At 43.4% G+C, this 17,522-nt stretch overlaps 1 protein-coding gene across 10 annotated transcripts in view; it reads left to right on the top strand.

Annotated features, from left to right (window-relative positions):
- The window catches only part of TMEM40 (transmembrane protein 40), a 79,815-nt gene that overhangs the window by 38,643 nt on the left and 23,650 nt on the right, over positions 1 to 17,522 (top strand). For 6 of the 10 annotated variants that reach the window (XM_060631811.3, XM_060631809.3, XM_060631816.3 and 3 more), the window contains 7 exons: positions 5,381 to 5,461; positions 6,123 to 6,269; positions 9,582 to 9,671; positions 10,983 to 11,036; positions 13,454 to 13,489; positions 13,856 to 13,888; positions 14,278 to 14,325. In XM_060631811.3, the coding sequence (XP_060487794.3) occupies positions 5,381 to 5,461; positions 6,123 to 6,269; positions 9,582 to 9,671; positions 10,983 to 11,036; positions 13,454 to 13,489; positions 13,856 to 13,888; positions 14,278 to 14,325 (489 nt within the window). The remainder of the gene's footprint in view (positions 1 to 5,380; positions 5,462 to 6,122; positions 6,270 to 9,581; positions 9,672 to 10,982; positions 11,037 to 13,453; positions 13,490 to 13,855; positions 13,889 to 14,277; positions 14,326 to 17,522) is intronic. The other 4 variants (XM_060631810.3, XM_060631814.3, XM_060631813.3 and 1 more) reach the window with 4 other exon arrangements.

Genomic DNA, 17,522 nt, shown 5'->3' with positions numbered 1-17,522 from the left:
TTTTGTCAGGAGAAGCAAAACCTTTCCCAGAACCCCAGCCAAACCCCTGCTCACTTCTCCTCGGCCAAAACTGGGTCGCATGGCCACTCCCAGATACAAGGGAGGTTGAGAAAACAAGTATCTAACTGGAGCTGGAAGAACAAAATTGCAGTTTTGTTAGCAAGAAAGAAGGGCAGGGCTGAGTAGGGTAGGGTAGGGAGGATGAGGACTGGTTAGGCAACTAGCATAGGGCTTTATAAAGGAGGTGACATTTTAGCTGTGCCTGGAAGGTCAGACACTACTTTGACAGGGCATGGGCAGGCCTGGGGCTGGACACCGAATGGTCGAGAGTAATAGGAGGTCTGTAAAAGAGGAAACTCACATTCACTGAGCCCTGCTAAGGGCAGGCCCTGGCCATCTTTCCTCCCTGTGGTTCTACCATCACCAGTTCACAACTGAGATCACTAGAGCTGAGAGAAGGGGACCTGTCTGCCCAAGGGCATCCCATGCACAGGTGACAGGAATGTGGTTGGACCCTGGTCCATCTGCTTGTATACACTATACAAATGCTGTCTTCAGGGGCGCTGAGGGGAGGAGGATTAAGGGAGTGAGGTAAGGAGGCTGGAGATTGGTTAGGTACTAGCAACTGGCACAGGGCTTCATGAAGGAGGTGGCATTTGAGCTGTGCTTGGAAGGTCAGATACAAATTTTGACAGTAAGAAAGAATGGCCTAGGTCTGGAGGTCTGACTTCATCTCAGCTGGCATTTATTTCACTCCTGCTTTATACCAAGCATTGTTCTAAATGCTTTACGTGTTTTAACTCATGCCATTTTCGCAACAACACTATGAGAGAAGCACTATTATTGTCCCCATTTTACAGATGAGGAAACTGCGACAGCGAGAGATTAATTTGCCCAAGATCCACAACTAGAAGTGTCTGATAGGATCCAGGCCCAGATGGCCTGCCTTTGAGGCACAGGGAAGGATATTGCCATGCCAAGGTCTTGTGGTGGATTAAGAGTAGATTCTGTACCAGGGCTCCTGGGTGGCTCAGTCAGTTAAGCGTCCGACTTCAGCTCAGATCATGACCTCATGGTTTGTGAGTTTGAGCCCCACATCGGGCTCTCTGCTGACAGCAAAGAGCCTGCTTTGGATCCTCTGTCTCCCCCTTCTCTCTTCCCCTCCCCTGCTCACTCGCTCTCTCTCTCTCTCTCTCTCTCAAAAAAAGAGTAGATTCTGCACTAAAAACAACCATACATACATGTAAAAACCCAAAACTCATAGATACAGGGAACAGATTGGTGATTTCCAGAGACAGGGGCTGGGGATGGCTGAAATGGTCAGTCAAAAGGTACAAACTTTCAGGAATAAAATAAATAAGTCCTGGGGATGTAATGTACAAAATGGTCACTATGGTTAATAATACAGTAGTGCATATTTGAAAGTTGCTAAAAGAATAGATCTTAAAAGTTCTCATCATAAGAAAAAGAATTTGTAACTCTGTATGGGAACATATGGTAACTAGATTTACTGTGGTGATCATTTCACAATGTATACAAATATTGAATCATCATGTTGTATACCTGAAACAGATATGATGTTATATGCCAATTATACCTCAATAAAAAATCTTAACACAATTAAATTTTTAAAAAAGGATAGATTCTCTATACAAGTGGTTCTCAAGTGGGGGTGACTTTTGCCCCCGGGGGACATTGAGCAGTATCTGGAGACATTTTTGACCATCACAACAACTCATTGGGGGATGCTCCTGGCATCTAGTCGGGAGGCTAAACACCTCGCACGTACAAAGAATCATCGGTGCTGAATGTCAGGAGCGTTGAGGTTAGTAACCCTAATCTAAACTGGTCAGAGAGTAGGGAATCTACCCCAAGCTGAGGGCTTAGCCTCTGAACTGGGAGAAGAAATATGGGAGGCTTCCAAATGAAGCCTGCACAACAGGCAATGCTGCTGTAACAAATAGACCAAATCACAGGCTCAAATAAGAGAGAAGTTTATTTCCGTGCACATAGCTGATCAGAGGCAGGTTTGGATGGGCTGGTGGCTCTGGGGCATGAGGCCTTTCCAGGCTTAGATTTCCTTTTGACTTCTTGCTCAGGAATTCCCTGGGGTATTGGCTTGTTATGCATGAAGGAGATTGTTTCACTTTCCCCCACCCCCACCCGGTGTCTGAGTTCCAGCATATGCAAAGCAGGAAAGAGGAAGTAGAATGCAAGCAGAAGTATGCCTGGAGCTGACACCAGGCTGTATCACCTGTGAGCATAGATTGTTAAATCTTTAGGAACTTTGGACGCTGATTATTAAGCCCAACCTTTATTAAGTTATAGAAATGTACAATTAAGGGGCACCTGGGTGGCTCAGTCGTTTGGGCATCCGATGTCGGCTCAGGTCATGATCTCTTTGTTCATGAGTTCGAGGCCTGCATCAGGCTTTCTGCTGTCAGCGCCGACCCCGCTTTGGATCCTCTGTCTCCCTCTTTGTCTGCCCCTTCCCCACTTGCTCTCCTTTTCAGTCTCTCTCAAAAATAAACATTTTTAAAAAAGAATGTTTTAGGGGCACCTGGGTGGCTCAGTTGGTTAGATGGCCAACTTCGGCTCAGGTCATGATCTCATGGTTTGTGAGTTCAAGCCCCGTGTTGGGCTCTGTGCTGACAGCTCAGAGCCTAGAGCCTGCTTCGGGTTCTGTATCTCCCTCTCTCTCTGCCCCTCCCCAGTTCACATTCTGTCTCTCTCTCTCTCTCTCGCTCTCTCTGTGTCTCCAAAATAAATAATAAAAACATTTAAAAAAATAAGAATAAAAAGTTTTAATAAAAAAAGAAATGTACAATTAAATAAAATATATTAAAAAACAAAGTTAATACGTGCTCAAAATGTATGACTTCCTAATTTATTTCACTACTTTCTGCTATTACCTAGGCACTTGAGATTTTCATAGGTAGATTTTCATAGGGTAGAAACACCACATAATGTGTTCTATGGTACATCCCTTCCCGACTCTGCACTCCATGACCTCATATTGGTAGCTTGAAATCAGTCATGGTGGGAGTATTTACACCACAGAAAATAGTCACCTCTACAAATCAGAGCTTGATGGTTCGTTTTGTTGATGGTCTAAATGTTAGAAAGTGATCAAGAAAACACTAATAATGCAGATTCAACCTAAAACTGGGTTGCACCTACAGCCATTACATTGTAAATAGCACAAGTTGAGAAAATAGTCTTCTGGAATTTGAAAACTAATGCGATTCAGCAAAGAAGTTGCTCATATCACTGACAAACTGTGACAATGAATGCCTTGGTTGTTTCACTTTTGTCTTACTCGTTAATGTGAAAGAAAATATCAGCTGACATTTACATTAGGAGTATTCACGTTCATCAATCATGTCGGCAACTTTTTTGCTGAAACTGATAGTAATCAATAACTTATAGTAGTTTGATTTTGACACTATTGCTGGTGATGGACTTATAAAAAACTGATAGCAGGTTTTGCAAGAAATTCCAAATCACACTGAAGTTACAGGTGTGTGGGATTTGCAATAAAGAGTACTGTATATTTTATTATTTGTAAACTGTATGCTATGCATTTTTTACATCAGTAAACTTATAACAAATGTGTGTGTGTGTGTGTGTGTGTGTGTGTGTGTGTGTATGCGTATGTACTTTTTTTTCTGGAGAGCCATTAAACAGTTACTGTCACACCACCACACGTATCACATCCACACACATTCCATTGGCAGGAATGTAGTCAAATGGCCACACTTAGCTTCAAGGGATGCTGGGAACATAGTCCGTAGCTGGGTGGCCATGTGCCCAGCTAAAATAAAGGCTTTGGTAGGGAGACCCTTCTCCATATATCTTCCCCACCGAGAGCACTAGCTGACTCTGGTCAGCCGTTTGGATTTTCCAAGGCCACAGTTATGGCCTTCTTGTACATTCACCTGAAAGCCACCCTCCAGAGTTACCTCTAGCTCCCTCTCAGAATTTCAGGAAAGTACGGAGTATAGTGTCCTGATGGGATAGATTTCCAAACTTTGCTCTTCACCTTCAAGTGCCTGCTTCCTGCCCTTACCGTCACCATAATTGTGGATACTGGAATTTCATGGAAATGCATGGAAATGCTGGAAAGGCATTCCAGCAGGGCCGGACTCCAGAGTGGCCTTTGAGTAGTTTTGTGCCCCAGACCAATGTTTTGAGGTGTATTCATATGGGTTCTGTGCCTCTATAAGATAGGGGTAATAAAAATACCTTGAAGGGTGATTGTAACAGTCAAAGGAGACAATATTTGGGGAAGTTTTGTTGTCTAGAAACTATAATTCAAATGTGAGGAGCAATTAAGCCAAACTCCTACCTGACTTTGGTTTGTGATCAGGCTCAGAGAAGCCCTTTGTAAAAGGGCTTAAGTACTGATATACACTGATATATACTATTCTGATATTGGCATATTACATTTTTAACTAAGGAAAGATTCTTGGCTATTTTATTACAACAAAAGCAATACTGTTAAAAATTTAGAAAATGTAAAGTAAAAATAAGAAACAAAAAATACATTATATCACCACTCAGAGATAACCACAATTTATATTTTGATAGAGCTCCGATAACTATTAACTCGTGGTCGTGTTTGTTTATTTGGACTCCAACCTACACCATCCAACCCCCCAATAAGATCATGTTGAAGAAAGTCCTAGACATCATATAATTTTATCATAAAAATTTCAGTATTTATCCTTACATTTACAGACACTTTAAGTCAATATAACCTTATATAAATATCACACCTAGGGGCGCCTGGGTGGCTCAGTCGGTTAAGCGGCCGACTTCGTCTCAGGTCATGATCTCTCGGTCCGTGAGTTCCAGCCCCGTGTCGGGCTCTGTGCTGACAGCTCAGAGCCTGGAGCTTATTTCAGATTCTGTGTCTCCCTCTCTCTGACCCTCCCCTGTTCATGCTCTGTCTCTCCCTGCCTCAAAAATACATAAAACGTTAAAAAAAAATTTTTTTTTAATAAAATAAATAAATAAATAAATAAATAAATAAATAAATAAATATCACACCTAAAAATACATGTTTGGGGCCAGGGGGCATGTTAGTTATCTCTGTCTGTACCATCCACTCAATTGTGCTGTGAACCTCAAACTGCTCTAACAACTAAAGTCTATTTTTTAAAAAAATAAATAAGTTACCAATATTATCAAAAGATGATCATTATTTAAATTTCCCTAATTGTATATTCTTTTTTTATAAGTTGTTTTCTTGTATTTTTGAATATTGGGTGTTTGTCTTTTTCTTCTTTATTTGCCAAGCTGTTTACACATTAAGGGGATTAACTGAGGTGAAATTAATTATTATTGTTATTCTAATTACTTACTGTTATTCTTCCAGGGAAAACCATGGAGACTTCAGGACCTTCTTCCCAGACTCAAGATCACAGTCGAGTCCCTGGAGAAACAGAAGATCTGGACTGTATGTTTGCCTCCTCTCACCCTCTGGGCAAAGCCATGTGGGAGGTAGAGTCCAGCAGTGCTGATGAACAGAAGGCTCTGCTTAGCTCATGTTTCACAGTGGCTCAAGTCACAGTTGAATCCTCTGGAGAAGTAGTGTTTTACACACACACACATGCACACACACACACACACACTTGGTCCAGTCTGTCCCCTAGAACTCTTTAGCTTTGCAGACCCTCAGTTGCTTCCCAAATCTCAAGGGGGTTCTGGGGACTTAGGAGAGGGTCTCGCACTGGGGAGAGTTCCGAGAAGGTGGGAATGGTCCTGCTCGGCCCCAGAATGGGGGATGAGAGGGTTCGCTTGACCAGATCATACCTGCCCTGTAATTTACAGTGAATCCTACATCGGCGACACAGTCTAGTGACCTCTGGGCAGGATGGGGGCTGAAAAGCCCCTCTCTAGTCTCCATATTCAGAGAAATTTATGCCTTGGGCCTTCCTAGAGCCCCCAAGGCTTCTGAGAATTCTGATCTCCTGCACCTTCCACTGGCCCTACGTGTTTGGGAAAAGATCCCAGCCATTCCTGGCCCCCAAGTCCAAGGAGACACCTGGGGAGGTCTTGGTGGTCTCTGGGGTAGGAAGGGCAAGAAACACTCATCCTTGCCTATGTGTGCCTCCCAGATGGAGAGACGGATTTCCACAAGCAAGACAGGGAAGCTGGACTCTTTCCTCAAGAACAACCCAAGAGAGACAAGTGTTTTTCCTCCTCCTCCTCCTCCTCTTCATCTTCCTCCTCCTCTTCCTCTTCGTCATCCTCCTCTTCTTCAGGTATAGCAAAGATTAGTACATATGTATATATATTCATAATATTATTCAAGAAAAGCATTTACATGAGAAAACAATCCCCCATAATCTCCTGCCTTGATACTTCAACTCTATTTTTTCATATTCCCTTCCAGACCCCACCTGTCGATATATGCAACTTGTACACAGTTAATAACTGACCACACAGACAATTTGGTCCTCTGTTTAAAAATTCTTGCTGTCATATCCTGAGTATTTTGTTATTCTGTGATATCTTTGCAGCTAATTTTCATGCTTCCCAGAAACCCCCTCAAGCGGCTGCGTCTCATGTAAAGTAATTTTAGGCTTTTCAGGAGCACTCTGCTGTTGAACTCAGTGCACCAGCCTGCCTAGGTCCAAACCCTTTCTTTGCCACTCACCAGCTATGTGTCCTTTTGGGTAAACTGCTAAACCCAATGTGCTTTGGGGCCCCCATCTATAAACTAGGGATGATAGCAAAAGCTACTACCTCATGGAATTGTGGGGAGGATTACATTCTTTACACATCTAAAGTCTTAGCACCTTGCACATAGTAACAGCTCTAAAAAAAAAAACTGTTAAGATTATCCCCTGGAGTGCCTGAGTGGCTCAGATGGTTAAGCAACAGACTCTTCATTTCGACTCAGGTCATGATCTTGCAGTTTGTGAGATCGAGCTCCATGCTGGGCTCTGTGCTGTCAGCTGGAGCCTGCTTGGGATTCTCTCTTCTCCCTTTCTCTCTGCCCCTCCCCGACCTGTGTGCTCTAAATAAATAAATAAATATTAAATATCTAAAATTAAAAAAAAAAAGTAGGAAAAGGAAGAGAAAATACATTTATAACGCAATGAGGTAAAAAGAAATCTGCTTACGGGGGCGCCTGGGTGGTTCAGTCAGTTAAGCATCCAACTCTTGGTTTCGGCTCAGGTCATGATCTCCTGGTTTCGTGTCGAGCCCCACATTGGGCTCTGTGCTGGCAGTGTGGAGCTTGCTTGGGATTCCCTCTCCCTCTCTTTCTGCCCCTCCCCCACTGCACTGTTTCTGTCTCCTTCAAAATAATTAAATTAAAAAAAAAAAACTTAAAAAAAAAAAATCTGCATTTAAGTAGACCCAGACAGTTCAAACCCTTATTGTTCGAGAATCAAGAATGGATATACACACCCATCCCCGATTAGGTTTAGCCCTGGAAGAAGAGTTTCTCGGTATTAGGGGGCTCTTGCTTGTCCTTTTTTTTTCTCCTCCCTGGGTGGGAGGTGACATTCTGTCTTCCCATTCAGGTTGACCCTCGGGCGTGCTGCTCCCCTACAAATGTCCTCCCCCAAGTGTGACCATAAGCCCCTTTCCTCAGGTCTCTGCAGCACACATGGGACTGCCTGTGATTAGCAAAACTGAACACTAAGGAAAAAGCAACAAGAAAAGAAACACAGAAGCACAGAGACATGCTGATATCGGGATTCTGATCTCTGATCCACAAAGGCTGGTCTGCTGCTAGAACTCACACCCTGCCCATGCTTTGGGCTTTGCTGGTGACCATTAGCCCTTTCGACCCCAAGCCTGGCTGGCACTTCACTGTATCCTCAGCCTTCCTCCATACTGGGGACCCTAACTCATAGTCCAGCAGCCAGTACTCCTCTCCCTATATATCTTTTTTAATGCATCCTGTTGCTTTTTAATTAAAACTTTTTATTGTGCAAGATTGCACATAGAAACACTGTAAAAATATGGAGCATATAAGGAAGTAGAAAGAAGAAGAAAATCACCCTTTGCTCTGTCACCCAGAGATAATCACTGAACACATATTACTGTGTTTCCTTACATTTATTCAGTAAATATTTGTTAAGCACCAACATGTGCCAGGCTCTGGGATGGATACTGGGGTACCAAGTAGCAGCAAACTGTGAGTCTTTCTGCCAGGGTTACTTTTTTAAATAATCGAATTAGAGAGCACATATAAAAATTGTCCTCATTTTAGAAAACATTTAATACTATAATGCCTTTTATAAAAAATTACATATTATGAATACGTCATAGAGAAAGCTAAAATAATGTTCATTTTTCATGTTGAGTGAGGTTGTCCCTGGCCGATAGAATTTGGAATAATGTTTTGTTTCATTTTCTGTGTTGTTTTATATTTTGCAAAACGCAATGAAAAAGTTTTTTTTACATTGATTAATATTTATAAAATACAGAAAAGAAGAAAATAGAAGCTAACCAAAATCCCATCTTCTGAGATAAATACTGCCATTGCAATCTTTTTTTTCTTAATTTAATTTATTTTTTAGAGAGAGAAAGGGGGCAGAGAGAGAAGGAGAGAAAGAATCTCAAGCAGGCTCCATGCTCAACGCCGAGCCAGACGCAGCGCTCATTCTCAGGACCCTGAGCGCATGACCTGAGCCAAAACCAAGAGTTGGAAGCTCAGCCAACTGAGCCACCCAGTCACGCCTGCTGTTGTAATCTTGATGTACTTCCTGATGCCTTTTCCTCTGTACCTAGCTGACATCACATATGCGCTGATTTTAAAACACAGTTAATCTAGCTTCCTGGAAATTTAAAATTTATCCACGATTAAGCAGGAGCTCCGCAAGCACACTGAGGGACATTCACGCTGCCAGAGCCATTCGGTCATCCTCAGGAAAAGGGAGTCCTCTGGACCTGAAGCCAGGAACTCCTGGCTCCCAGGCCTGAATTCCTGCAACACTGACTGGTCCAAGTGCTAACAACTCTGTCATTCTTCAAGTCTTGATCAAGCTCCTCCTCCCGGCTGGGCACCCTTAGAACAGTAAGGACCCAGGCCTTGTCCTTCAGGAGTTCAAGATGGTTGGAGAGACGAACATATCACCGCTGGCCCTCATGCCCACTGTGTCAAGCACAGATAGCTGATGCGATCGTAACCCAGATGAGGGAGGGTGACGATGAGCGTGAACTGGGGCAGTTAGAAAAGCCTTCCTACTCCTTAATCTTTAAGATAAAGGAGACAAATGGGAAGGGCTTTCCCAGTGGGAGCAAAGAGAGTCAGCATGATGTGGGGACACAGAGATGACACAGCCCCTGTGCTTATCATAAGATGCCTCAGGTGACCTCATCTTATCTTCATGAAAGCAACAGTGGAAATATTAAATGAGTTGTCCAAGGTCACACAGAAAGTTTGTGGCTGATCTCCTACCCCTCCCTCACCACCGCCCCTCCCCGCCAAACAGTGCTCTTTCCTCTAGATCACACTCCTCATAAAAGCTAAATTCTGAGAACAAACATCAGAACGAATGTATTTCAGGCTCATGCCAGGCTGAGGTTCTCCTAGAGTTTGTGTTTGTTCCTTGCAGGGAGCAGTGATGAGGACCAGCATCCCAGAGTAACAGGAAAACGTCGGCAGAGCCAGGGGGCTGGACACCCTCCCAGGGACAGCTCACCTGGTAGGCGATAAGCCTTGCCATTTCTCCTTTGCCCACCCAGCTCCTGATTGAGTTTCTCAGTGGGAATGAGCATACCTGCGTGAAGATGTTCTTCACAGGGTGCCTGGGTGGCTCAGTCGGTTGAGCGTCTGACTTCAGCTCAGGTCATGATCTCGCAGTCTGTGAGTTCAAGCCCCGCATTGGGCTCTGGGCTGACAGCTCAGAGCCTGGAGCCTGCTTCTGATTCTGTGTCTCCCTATCTCTCTGCCCCTCCCCTGCTCATGCTCTGTCGCTCTTACTCTGAAAAATGAATAAATGCTTAAAAGTTTTTTTTTAAGGATGTTCCTCACAGCAGTGTTTATAGTAAGGCACCAATGGCAAGCAGCCTCGTGTCCAACGACAGTAAAATACGCCCTTCCCTGGCTACAGTTCTGTTCTTCATACATCTCTGAAGTGACCAAGAAAGATGCTAAATCATATGACTGGTTTGATCTCATATATACTCTGTAAAAATTCACACATACGTGGCCATAAATAAGACTGGAAGGAAAAATAGCAAAGTGTCAGGAGTGGTTATCTCTGGATATCTCTGGATGGTTAAATTGTGGGTGATTTTTGGCTTTCACTTTTTTGGCTATAAAAATTATACAGTGAACGTGTTCTATTTTAACAACCAGAAGAAAACTTTTGCAAAAATAAAAAATTTAAATACATTTTGGCCTAAGTGGGTTGTGGGAAGAAAAGACCATGAGGTGAAGAGTCTGTATTAATGCCTAGTACAGAACTTGGCACACAGAACCTGGGAGATGTTTAATAAATGCTGCCCAGGAAGTTAGAGTTGAGTTCTGGGCTCTATTTTTGAAGATAAAAGTGATTATGATTGCAGGTTTTGGTTACAGATCTGGGTTTGAACCCTGGAATTGCCACTTACTGGCCATGTGACCTTCAGGGAATAATTTAACTTTGTGACCCTCAGTTCCCTTACCCATAAAATGGGGGAAGAAGAGATACTCATACCTTCTTCATTGGATTTCCATAAGGATCTAACAAAGTATTTTTTGTTAAGTTTAGTTTTTTATTTTGAGAGAGCACACAAGCAGGGAAGGGGCAGGGAGAGAACCCCAATCAGGCCCCACACCGTCAGCACAGAGCTCAAGGCAGGGCTGGATCTCATGAACTGTGAGATCATGACCTGAATGGAAATCAAGAGTTGGATGTTTAACTGACTGAGCCACTCAGTCACCCCAGGGTTCTAACAAAATGTTAAATATAAATATCTAAGTTCCGTGTTAGTACATAATAAGTGCTCAATAAATGGATGTTTCCACTCAGGTGCTGTGCATGAGGAGCCTGACCTTTTGAAGGATGAGCTTCAGCTCTATGGAGGTAAGTCATCGTCCAGTGGCCTTGGAGAAAAGGGAACTACACAGAGACGTGAGCTCTCTGGACTTTGTGGGACAGAAACAAGATCATGAGGGTGTTTCAATGGACTGAAAAGTGCTAGGAAAATATAGGAAATATGGCCAGATGAATGGTTAGAACATTGGCGGATGGGGATGGGGGCAAGCATTTTCTACCATGGGGAGACTGCCCCGGATTCTCTTCTGAACTATAATCTTGACTTGCAGGGCGACCTAGATAAGTCAGCCAATCTTTCTGGGCCTGAGCTTTCCAACCAGCGAAATAGAACATGATTAGCACGCACTATCTTGGAGTAGTGGGCTATGTACACATGCATGGGAAAATTAAGGATCTGATCTCTAAATACTTCATGGAATAATCATCTCCAGACATAGTGGTTATTACAGCAAGGAGTTATAGACATGACATTATAGACAAGGAGTTATAGACAAAGTGCTTGGTAGCACTTTGATGAAATGGGTGCAATTTGTAGGAATGAGCCAGTTTGCCAAAAAAGCCTAACAAATGCGTACTGCAGATACGAAAATGAAAGCCTGTTTAACTTTGTTTAATCCACATAGTCTCCTAACACCTGATAATAAGGTGTTAGATAATAATTCTAAGAAAGGTAAATAGAATATTTTAATTTCTGCATCAAGATATTACCTGTGTCTTCCTCTGGGTGGTAGCATTGCGGGTAAATAGTTAATACTGTTTTATTTGCTTGCCTGAACTCTTTGTTTCTTTCCTTCTTTCTTTGTTCCTTCCTTCCTTCCTTCCTTCCTTCCTTTCTTTCTCTCATTCTTTCTCTTTCACAAAGCCAAGTATTACTTGGTTTAGGAAAATGTTTTTAATTACTCAAGTACTGTGGGAATGGTTTCACTGGGTGTAAAATGAAAGAGAGAGAAACGGTTACATTTACATATATTTAAAAATGTTTTTTTCTCATCATAAAAGTAATTCATATTCACTGAAAGGTAGATATCACCACAGTTTGTGAATTTGTGAATTACTTTTTCCCCCCAAGACCTAGGAGATTCTAAGTAAATTACACTCCTAGAGTCTCATTAATTCATACTGTTCTCGGTCTGTTCTCTGTACCCTCAGTACTGACCCCTCAGGTCACTTGCAGATGATGTTTCCTATTTGCATATCAACATAAAGACCTATTTGCATAAAAATAGTTCAGTATGTTTATTGTTGTGTGCTGAGTGCCGTCTTCTGATGTTTGTGTCCTGAGGCTGACCCAATGAAGAATGGGAAGTGTACAGGTGTGGTGACTACCTGTTGGGGGTGGGGGGGTGGGGATGCTACAAGGGGTTCTCCCTGCCCTTGAGGGAAAGGATTTGACAGGCTGGGAGAGAGGTCCCCAGGAACTAGAAAAAGCACCAAGAATCAGGATGAATGGGGTGGGTAGGCCACCCTAAACCAGATTAATTGGGGAGGCAGCAGCTCAGGACAAGTACAGAGGGCTCATATCAGCCTCAGCCGCCCAGACAAGGAGCTCAACACTCAGCAGGGTGTGGGGCCAGAGTTACCAATGTGCAGCCCAGCTTGGTTCCCATGAACTCAGGGCCTGGTGGGGCTGGGGCCACATGGCTAGGTGTCGTCATCTACATCTGTGTAGTCATGAACAGGCAGAGGTTGCAAACTGATGCCCACATGTGTGCAGATGTGTTTTATCTAGCTCAAGGAGTGTTATTATTATTATTATTATTATTATTACATTTCATCAATTGTACAACTCCTACTTTTTCACATTTAGGTATCTCTAAGGTCAGGATGCATCTGAAAATTGCTGGCAACTTACAATTAAAATTGGCAGTGGTTTTCCTTACATAGTAATATAGAAAATAATGTCATTTCTCACAAATGATGTCTTTGGTTCAGTGGAATACAAGAGGTGCCCACCTTTTCTATAATCAAGAAGTTAATGTAGGGGCACCTGGGTGGCTCAGCCGGTTGAGCGTCTGTCTCTTGGTTTCGGCTCATGTCATGATCTCATGGTTCGTGAGTTCATTCCAGCCCTGCATCGGGCTCTGTGCTGACAGTGTGGAGCCTGCTTGGGATTCTCTCTCTTTGCACCTCCAGTGTGTGCTCTCTCTCTCTCTCTATTAAAATAAATTAAAAAAAAAAAGTTGATGTAAAACCTGGATTTCTGGCCTCTTGTGGGAAATTGGATGACCTGTAACACTGGACAGGCCTTTCTACAGTGGCTTTTGGTGGCTGGTGGGTAGTGGTTGCCCCTCGAGATGGAATAGCCCTCCAGCCTGCTCCAGTCACCTCTTGGCCCACTCAGATCAAATGGAAAGTCTCTGAATGAGATCCATCTGTCCCACAGTATAACTACTCCCCACCCAGAGGATAATGGATATGTGATCGCTGATTTTCCTTCTGTGTAGGTGTCCCTGGAGAGGTGGTGCCCTCTGGAGAATCAGGTGAGTGTCCAGTTAGGGGATAGGGGTTGTCAGTGCTGATGATGAACAGGTCTGGGCGTTTTGTTTCCCCTGAGAGAGCCAGCTGCTATCAGGGTTCGTGGGTGTGAGTTGGGGACTCCAAATCCACTTGCAGACCTGGGGCTCTGACCTGGGCTCAGTCAGGCAGGGGCCCAGTGCAGATTAGAAAGGGGCTTTAGGCAAGAGGCAAGGGGATTTCAGTCAGCAATCAATAGATAGAAAGATCCCTTGGGGGCTGGAGAATTTGACTGGGGATTTTCAGAGGTGACCTACTTCTTCTGCTAGGGTGGAGGCACCTGTTAAGGGCCCAAGCTAGTCTGGCATTAATGTTGTATTTCTGATTTCCAGGACTCCGAAGGAGGGGCTCTGACCCAGCAAGTGGTAAATACACAAACTCCAAGAGGAGAGGGGGAGGTGGCCTCCATTCCGGGGGGGTTAGGGCAGGACCAGACAGCCTGAGAGGGTGGGTCAGTCAAGCAGGGACTACATCACCAGCCAGAGTGTCACCTTGATTCTGGGAAGGGCTCTCCAAGCTCAGGAGAAAGGAAACAGAATGTAGACTCAGGTTGGGTAGAGAGGAAGGGGTCAGTGGGGGTCCCAAGGACAGACACATCCCACCTTCACAGCTTTGCCCTGATTGGCCCTGTGGTGAGTGCCCTCTAACCCAGGAAGAGGAACCCAGGAGAGCTGGTCTGAGTGAGGCAGAGAAGAGAAAACCCCACCTGGCACCCCTCTTCAAAGTAAACACTCATCTCTCTCTTGTTCCTAAGGAGAAGTGGAAGCCTCTCAGTTAAGAAGACTGAATATAAAGAAAGATGGTAAGTGGGTGCCTGGGTGGCTCAGTCAGTTGGGCGTCTGAATCTTGATCTCGGCTTAGGTCATGATCTCATGGTTCGTGGGACTGAGCCCTGCGTTGTGCTTTGTGCTGACAGTACAGAGCTTGCTTGGAATTCTCTCTCTTCCTCTCTCTTTGCCCCTCCTCCCCCTCAAAATAAATTAAAAAAAAAAAAAAAAAGATGGTAAGGAATTTCGTGTCCCAAAGCTATTTCTACCTGTCTGTCTGGTCCAGGTTTCTATGGTTAGAAAGTCCACTGATGGCCTAGAAAAAGAGGTGGGCGATCACAGCCCACATCTGTCATGTGTGGTGTTTGCAAACACCTCAGCTTAGAATCATGGCAAGAAGGTGGTATAATGACTGCCATTGTGCAGATGTGGAAGCTAAGACTCAAGGATGGCGTGTGGGCTTTCAGCTAGCCAGTAGCACGACCTAGACTTGAACCCTGGTCCTGTGCTCTTGCTGCTATACACGGAGTCAAGGGGATGATAAATGCCCCTCAGGCCTCTGGTCATGATAGGGAACTAGAGGGGGCAAGGAAGCCCTGAGGTTAGATTAGCCTAGACTCTAGAGAAGGAGTGATAAGAACTGGAAGGAATTCCTTTGCTCTAAGCCTGGAATCTGTGAGGGCTTTAGGGAGAAGGATGAGAAAGGGATGTGAGACCAACGTGTTTGATTAAACAAATGGAAGTTGTCCTTGAAACATTTAGGGTTGTATCAAAAGGCCACCTTTAGGGCGTAGGACACCTGGGTGTGAGCCCCTGACTCTGTCTCTGTCCAGCTAAAGGAACCAGGGCTTTAGAACTTTCCTGGGCTATGAAATGTGCCTCACGGGAATAACACTGAGATTCCCAAAGTGCGGGACAGGCATTATACCCGAAAGCAAGAAGGTGATTCCCCTTTCCACTCTCCTTCCTAGAGCATGGTCTTAGTTTGGAACCCCTGTGTCTTTAATGCCACCCTGTCATTGTCATTGTCCTTCGGACACAGACAGCAGAGCCTCCTCTCATCACGGCCCCTTGACCGAGTCCAGGGCCCTGTGTTCTCTCCCCAGTGCCTGGCAAAGCGCAGGGAGGCCTCACTCCAGAGCACACCTGAACACCTGCCCAAGGCCCAGACCCTAGTCTTGGCTCCTCTCCACATCTGTGTTAGCTAGGAGAACCCTCCAAGCCTGCAATTTCACTTCTGGGCATCGGGCCCACAGAAACACGTGCACAGATTCATGTGTAGTGATGTTTGTGCAGCATCAGTGGTAACAGCAAAAAACACTTCTAGGTTTATCAATGAGGGACCAGTTAACTAAATTGGGTTAAGTTTATACCATGGAACACTGTGCAGCCGTCAAAAAGAACAGGGCAGATCTATTATGTTCTAAGATGGAAAGATGGTCCTAATCTATCCATGAGATGAAGAAAGCAAATGATAGAGCAGCAGGTATACAAATTGGTCCTGCTTTTTTAAAAAATTCAAGTATAGTTAATACACGGTGTTGTATGAGTTTCGGATGTACAATATAATGATTCAACAATTCTATACATTTCTTGTTGCTCATCACGGTAAGTGTGCTCTCAATCTCCTTCACGTATTTTACTTATCCCCTGCCCCCCCTCCCCCACCTGCCCTCTAGTAACCATCAGTTTGTCCTCTGTATTTAAGGGTCTGTTTTTTTGTTTGTCTCTCTTTTTTCTTTGTTCATATGTTTGTTTTGTTCCTTAAATTCCACATATGAGTGAAATCATATGGTATTTGTCTTTCTCTGACTGACTTATTTCACCTAGCATCATTCCCTCTAAGTCCATTCAGGTCTTTGGCTGAGTAACACGCATATCCACTCAACTCTCAATGGATACTTGGGCTGCTTCTATAATTTGGCTATTGTAGGCAATGCTGCTATAAACATCAGGGTGCCTATATCTATTTGAATTAGTGTTTTCTTTTTCTTTGAGTAAATACCCAGTAGTGGAATTACTGGATGGTATGGTAATTCTATTTTTAATTTTTTTAAGAAACCCCGTATTGGTTTTCTACAGAGGCTGCACCAGTTTGCATTCCCACCAGCACTACATGAGGGTTCCTTTTTCTCCACATCTTCGCCAACACTTTTTATTTCTTGTCTCTTTTACTTTAGCTATTCTGACAGGTATAAAGTGAAATCTCATTGTGGTTTTCATTTGCATTTCCCTGACGATTAGTGATATTGAGCATCCTTTCATGGTGTCTGTTGGCCATTTGGATGTTTTCTTCAGAAAAATGTCTGTTCGTGTCTTCTATCCATTTTTTAATTGGATGATGATGATAATGATAATGATGACGATGATGATAATGAAGACGATTGTTGTCAGTGTTGAGTTGTGTGAGTCCTTTGTATATTTTGGATACCAACCCCTTATCAGATATGTCATTTGCAAATATCTTCTCCCATTCACTATGTTGCCTTTTTGTTTTGTTGATGGTTTCCTTCACTGTGCAGAAGTTTTTATTTTTGTATAACCTCATTTGTTTAATTTTGCCTTTGGGTCTCTTGCCTCAGGAGACCTATCTCTAAAGAAGCTGCTATGGCCGATGTCAAAGAAATTGCTGTCTATGTTTTCTTCTGGGGATTTTATGGTTTCCTGTCTCACATTTAGGTCTTTAATCGATTTTGAATTTACTTTTGTGTATAATGTAAGAAAGTGATCCAGTTTTATTCCTTTGCTGTACAGTTTCCCCAACACCATTTGTTAAAGAGTCCGTCTTTTTTCCATTGCATATTCTTCCCTCCTTTGTTGAAGATTAATTGACCAGAAAAGCATGGCTTTATTTTTGGACTCTCTGTTCTGTTCCACTGATCTATGTGTCTATTTTTATGCTAATACCACACTGTTTTGATTACTAAAGCTTTGTAGTATATCTTAAAATCTGGTATTGTGATACTTCCCTGGTTTTGTTTTTTAAAATAGGTATATATATGCCTGGAAAGGCTTTCACAATCACTGCTTGCTTTTAAGGAGGGGAATTTTATAAAATTTTGTAAAAAAATGCGTTTTTTTACAATCGCATTTAATACTCATTTGACAAATACAGTATGGCAGCTCTATATGCCTGGCAGTGCTTTATTCTCTGAGAAAAATCCCTGCCCCAGCATCCTACTGCGGAGGACAGACAAAATAAATCTATTTTGTATTTTTTCTTTGTTTTTTT

The sequence above is a fragment of the Panthera onca genome, chromosome A2 (assembly GCF_046562875.1).
Source record: "Panthera onca isolate mPanOnc1 chromosome A2, mPanOnc1 haplotype 2, whole genome shotgun sequence".
NCBI classification, from domain to species: Eukaryota; Metazoa; Chordata; class Mammalia; order Carnivora; family Felidae; genus Panthera; species Panthera onca.
This window is presented reverse-complemented; position numbering and strand designations above follow the sequence as displayed.